Source organism: Glycine max, chromosome 9 (assembly GCF_000004515.6).
Source record: "Glycine max cultivar Williams 82 chromosome 9, Glycine_max_v4.0, whole genome shotgun sequence".
NCBI lineage: Eukaryota > Viridiplantae > Streptophyta > Magnoliopsida > Fabales > Fabaceae > Glycine > Glycine max.
Window position 1 is genome coordinate 46,924,250 of NC_038245.2, and position 6,803 is coordinate 46,931,052.

Genomic DNA, 6,803 nt, shown 5'->3' on the forward strand with positions numbered 1-6,803 from the left:
AGAAGGGATCTTGATGATCCAAAAGTGTCTAAAAATGGATGTGTCTGTAAGACCCCCTATTCATGAAGCATGGCATTTTCTTCTCTAAGTTTTCTCTTTTCTACGATTTGAAAGTGAGTTTCTCTTATTTTTCTCTTTTGTAAATAGTCGTTCGTTTATTTTTATTACATTTCATTATCACAATTAGTGTTTGTACTGTTTAAGAGTTAAATTTCAAGACTCAAAATAAAGAAAGAAAGAAAGAAAAAACTGGTACATATGCGACACAGATAAATGAAGAATAATTTTTTTTTAAAAAAAAACCTAATATGTTTTAGGAGAAATGTTTGATACAGACACCCAATCTGTTATCCGAAAGAGAAAAAAATACAAGCCATTATAATAAGATTTATTTTAAGCTAGAATAAAAGATAAAAAAAAAAAGTGGTATGGATTGGTTAAGTATTTAAAATGAGGAATGATTTGTGTATTATTAATTATCTTATATCTTGATGAATAATAATTGATACATAAATTATTTTTTATTTAAAATAACTAATTAACATTTCTGTTGAATAACATATATCAAATAATTTTCTATCTTGATATAAAAGGCTCACCCTGTGTAAAAGTAAGATGGAGAATCATTATACACAAACTTACCCTTACTTGTTTTTGGACTGGAACCGGTGACGATACAACATAACAGTCACAACCCAGAAGAGAAGTTAGATGTATAAATATATTAACCTTATCACTATCACTAACTACAATGACGATGGTTGTGCAACAATTTAGACAACTACAGCTAATAATTACATTTTCCCATGAAAACTTATCTTTTCTGTTAATGGTTTGGGTTAGAGCACCACACTACGGTGGCTGTCAACGCTGGAGGAACCTCTTCGCGGAGGCTCTGAAGGGACACGTGGAGCTGACGAAGCCATCAACGAGGTGCAGATACGTGTTCAGCTCGTGACACGTGGCAACATTCGTGTTTCCAAGGTACGGAGAATCCCTGCTACATAACCGTAGTTCCTTCCCAACCTCCGCGTACACTAACTGTGCCTCCTCCACCCTCTTCTGTATCCAGCTCGGAAATCCTGCCACGTGTACCCCTCCAGCGCTAGCCACGTCATCATCAAACACAAACCCTGGAAGCTTGGTGATGACATCGTCGGAGTTCACTATGCGCAAAACCTTGGTCCCTTGCCTCTCAAGCTGCCGTCGGAACCTCCGGTCCCCAACGCGGGGCCCACCAAAGGAGATGACTGTCACCGGCAATTCTGGGAAGGCGGTTTTGACGTCATACGCCGTGAGCGTGGCCAATGCCGCCCCCAGACTGTGGCCGGTGACGGTGAGACTGAGTTGTTCCCCGCGGTAGGTGTCGAGGATCCTTGAGATCTCTCGCCTCACCATTTCCTGCAAAGACACCTTTGCAGGAAGTGAGGAGGTGTAGAGACTCAAGAACCCGCTTTCCACCATGGCCCCACTTCCGTCCATGACCCCATTTTTTTCAAATGCCCTTTTGCTGCTGCATGGAATAGGGAGGTTGGTGAGAGATGCACGAAAATTCTCCAACCATTCCAAGCATGTGGTGGTTCCTCTATATGCCACCACAACATCGCGCCGACCAAGCCTTTTGATTTCTTCCTTGTCATGACACACCGCTACGTATCCAACATAGCTCGTTTGTTTTGCCACCCATCTTGGTACTTTGTCCACCCAACTAGGTAGCTGAATACCCGAGGTTGCACGTAGGTATTTGGTCACCTTGTACCGCGTTTTAGGTAAACCACAACGTTCTAAAAGAGCTTTTTTGGGGAACCTCGAGTTTGCAAAGTTGGGTGAGGAGGGGTCAAACTCGAATGATTTGTACGCGGTTTCCACGAAATGACCGTACCTTAGTATTTCAGCACGTAAGTTGTCGTCTAATGGGTCTAGCAAGCCTTCCCAATTGCTCATGCCATGGTACTCCTTCCACCTCTTGCCAAGTTTTGATGATTGCATGGACGGAAAATAATTGTTAGTATTATGTTCTTCTTCCAAGTTTATCATTTTCTCTAAACGTAATGCGGCTTGTCGTGTATCATTAGACATGTGTAGGTTTTTGTTGCTGGTTGGTTTGGATGTTTGGGTGGTTGTTGTTATGCAGCGAGGTTTGAGGAGGGTGTTGGATTGGGGTGAAGGGAGAGGGTGTGGTGTTTTTATTGTAAGCTTCATTGTTGCAGTGTGGGTTTAGAGAATGACACTGAAAGAGGGAGCAAGAGAGAATGAGAAGTGAGAAGGGAAAATGTCCTAATTCGGTGGAACACATATAAGGTCGGAAGGGTGTTTTATAAGTGGCTAAGAAAGTAGTGTTCCTTGTAGGTGGAAGAGGACAGAGGAGAAACAATGACAAAGACATGCCAGGCAATGTTATGTTATTCCTGCAACACAGCTTTTAATGTGAGAAATAAAATATTATGATTTGAAATATTTAACTTTTTATTTTGTTATTATGAAAATAAAATTAAAGTGTTCATCATCGAGAGATTAATTATATGTTTGAATTCACATTAAATTATTTAATATCATGGTTGAAATACCAAAATGATTTTATGTAAATATTTATATGTTTGTTCTTATATTAAGAAATTGATTCTGGTTTAAAATAGATTCAGTTAAAGTAAATTTAGATAACTTTTATGTTTGATAAAAAAAATATTAAGTTTATAATTAACTTATTTTAGATATAAAAAATTAAATATAAATCACTTTGTTTCACAATTAATTTAAACTATTTTTTAAAATTCAGTCTGATTGCGAATATTCATTAAAATGCATATTAGAACTAAATTTTAAATTTTTACAAATACAGCACTATACCTTATTATACATTTTTATCAAGGCAAACCTTAACCGTACAAATTATAATATATTCACAGATTAAACTTGTATTTGGAGTGTATATTTTCCGTATAACTTGATAACACAGGTGGTTTTGAGTCTCTTAACTAAAATTTAGGATTCAATTTAAAACTTGAATATAAAATCATAATTAAAATTTAAAAGTATTATTTTATCTCAAAATAAATCAATCTAATATAAAAAAAGTCCAAAATAGCTCTGATTATACCAATAAAGTGTATACTCTCTATGGTAGGGTTTGTGCTCTCGTGCAAGAAAGGTCAAATTTTTCAGCAACTAATATGTGGCCTTTTTGGAGAGTCGCTGTCAATAAACAATGGCTAGTGATAGCGCACTAACGGAGAGAAAATTAACAAGAATCAAAGGAATAGATACGCGCTATAATTAACGCCGTCAACTGACTCTCAGGTTTTCATACGATCATGCCTTGTTGTCGGTGACTATTGTACTGCTTTCTTTTTTTATTGTTGTCGGAATTATATCAGCGTGAAACAGAAATGGATCTTCTCCCCGGCCTCTTTCTAATCAAATAATTGCCGTTTATTTTATTCACAATGATTGGATTTGGAGTAATAAATATCCATCATCAATATCAATATACATTGGAGTAAATGTTTTGGATAGTTTTTTTTTTAACATTGGCCATTTTTAATGACAACTGACCGTGTATAAAAAAAGTTTATCTAGTCATTTTTTTACCAATTAATCTAGTCTTTTATTAATGATTATTGATCTTACTATTAATTGACTAATCACAAACAAAAATTTCAGTTGCTAACAACTTTAGACCATCTTTAATATGTCATTTAAGTAATTTATTTTAAATTTTTTCTCCTTTTAATTAATTAAAGTAATATCACATAGGTAAACAACTTATACATATTTTATTTTAGTGATATAATATAAAAGAAATTGTTAAATGATTTATCCTTAAATAATTTTGACTGATCAAAACTAATTCTTAAATGGTAAAAAAATATTTCTTATCATAAACAGCCCTTATAGAAGTAACAAAATTTAAACAATCCAATATGATACATAATTTTTTTAAATGAAATAAAAACTAAATAGTGATATTTCAAAATAAGCAATTCTTTGAAAGAAAGTACCTTGAAATGCTTGTATATGTAAAGGTAGTTAATAAATATAGAAAGCGGCCTGAGATCGAAAACGTTGACTATTCCGGATCAAAAGATTTTTAGATATTAATAATTTGTCCTTTTAAAATAGCAATCACTACTCTTTTTTCTTTTTTCATCTCATCATCATCATCATCAATAGGTTTTTTTTTGTTTAATCTAAGTGCTTGCAGGCTGCAGCTGTAACATGAAAGAAAAAAAACTTATCGAACGTACGTTGAAATGGGTCCTCTTTCTACTTATAACATATATCTTGTTCCTCACTCAGTTCATTGATTAAAATCACCAAATCGCTTGTCGTTTGAAAAGTCACACCGGAGTAGCGTAGTCCTCCATCTTATAGAGGGAGGTTGATTTTTATTCCCAAAAAAATAGAAAAAAGAAAAAGAAAAGAGAATTTTTTTTTAATTATAGTAGAATGTAAAATGTGTGAGCTCTTTTCGAATATCTTTAATTTTTATTTTTTAGCAAAAACTAAAAATTTACAGGTCGATAATCTTAGAACAAATCACCAAAGACCCTACGATTTACAACATATTTGATTATTAAGAATGAGATAAAATATATGGATATGTAGTTGGTCCATGATCAAAATGTTTTTTTAATAATTGTTGAATCACAAACAACCAAAGATTTTATAATTCTTCTTCAACCACATTTTCTTTATTCCTCAATAGGATCTTTATAACTCTTGAGATGGGAGAAGATGAATTATGTATGATGACTGAATATATTGGAGATCATAATTTTCTTATAATATGTTAATCTAATGAAGTTTTTATCATTCTTAATAGACCAAAACTAACGTCTGTTCATTTAAGATCATGTCATCTTATTTAGTTGTCTAATGTATTCATTTAATTTGATCATATAAAATAAATTCACTAATGATAAATTACTAATATAATTATTTTATAATATTAGTTCATATTAATTATTGAAATAAAAAATTTCAAAAGTTCCACTTAACGTAATAAAGTACAAAATTTGTTTGCTATATTATTTTTCATTTTCATACCAAACACAACCTTCTTAATATGTATATATAGGTATGTTGCCCAATGCCCATCACCAACTCGGGTTTAATTTGGGTACGTAATGTGCCCTTGTGTACCCTAGTTAAATCTATTATTTCCTTTTGCTTGTGTATGTTCGCGGTAAAACTATATGTATGTTCCTTTCGTTCAGTTGCTCGAAGGTCAAAATAGATAAAGAGATTAGAGGCGGTGCTGCTAATTAAAAGGGTTGTAGCGCATTATATTTTACCCTAGTTCTTGAATTAAGGCTACAATTTTTAATGCAACTAAAAAAGATATTACAGGAAGAGGGAATCGCATAGACAGTAGGTTATATGACCATTCATTAATGTCTTAACTAACATTTGTTGTTACCTTTTTTTTATCATGGAAAGGTAAGCAGGGAGGTGTATCTATAAAAGGCATTCCCTTAAGGTTTGGTCAGCCAAATATGAAACTTGTTAACTAGGAGTACTTCAATCAACATTCATACAAGTACAGAAAGAAAAACCCCTTTAATCAGATCATTAAAGTAGTCAATTAATTGCTTCTCAGAAATAAAAAATTGAAGTTTTCAATTATCTACCTACAAATGATGAAACATATCATATTAGAATCCACTCCATCCAACCTACATCCCTTTAAACATTTCATGGAATTCATTTTAAAACCGAAAACGAAAAACCTTTCACACTATAGTACAAGGACAACCAAGACTAAGTAACAAAAGAAATTAAATATTCTAGTGTGGAAAGGTAATAGAAAAATGTGATGATATGTTGTGATCCTTATATAAAGTTGTGATCATTCAAGGAAATTAATTAGATTAGCGGGAGAGTAAGATTTTGTAATTTTATCGAAGAAAATTCGGTTGGAGAAAAATCTAAAGGATATTTCTAGCTATATTATAATTTACAATAATATCAAAGCAAATGATTAGTATAATGAGGACTGGAATTTTTAGGTTTAGATAACATTTTAGCTCTCCAAAATTCAGCCTATATATTATTCTTTTTTTGGTGAATTACAACAAATATTTCTTTTATTTAAAAGTTACAGTATGCTTTGATCTTATTACAATTTAGAGAAGTGCTTGTTCTGCTTATGCTCCTCTAGTTTTCTTTTCTTTCCTTAATCCACAAGATATATATGTTTGTGAAGGAAACAATTTGACCACAGAACAACAAGCTTTGAGGCAGAAAGCTAAGCTATCGCAACATGATTAAAAAAAAGGCTATTGCAACATGAACAGTTGCATATATAATAGAGTGCAAACTCGATTACAAGAAGGTTCTGTTAGAAAGAAAAGTTGACATACAACCCACTAATCAACCCATTCACACATTGGTCCACTCATCATTTGATTAATTATTTCATGGAATTTTGTTATTAATAGTTCTCCAGCATATATAGTAAGCATTGAATATATATATATATATATATATATATATATATATATATGCATGCCTTAAAACTGACATGTGTGGAGACGGAAGAATCTTTTTTTTTTTTACTGATCTCGTAATTTTGTAATGTTTACTACAAATAACCAATTTATATACTTAGCCTAGCTAGCTATGCCTATATGGCTGAGTGATAAGTTGAGCTGATGAAAATCCTATCCCAATTTTACGTTGAAATAGCTTGGTGTTTCTAAAAACAGTCTTATCCTATACACGTGAAATTGCTATCAACATTGTGAACAGATGCGAGTTTGTACTGTAAAATGTATATTGCTGAACATTTGGAACCAGTGGTA

The 6,803-nt window shown here is 32.6% G+C and overlaps 1 protein-coding gene across 1 annotated transcript; it reads right to left on the reverse strand.

The window, feature by feature from the left end:
- Positions 1 to 864: 864 nt before the first annotated feature.
- Positions 865 to 2,107, reverse strand: LOC100800549 (phospholipase A(1) DAD1, chloroplastic). Its single transcript, XM_003533515.5, has one exon. It carries the CDS (start codon positions 2,077 to 2,079, stop codon positions 865 to 867), a length of 1,215 nt encoding a protein of 404 aa, XP_003533563.4. The 5' UTR covers positions 2,080 to 2,107.
- Positions 2,108 to 6,803: the final 4,696 nt, after the last annotated feature.

Excerpts from the sequence above, each read along its gene's own strand:
- LOC100800549 (XM_003533515.5), bottom strand. The coding sequence starts at position 2,079 with ATGTCTAATGATACACGACAAGCCGCATTACGTTTAGAGAAAATGATA.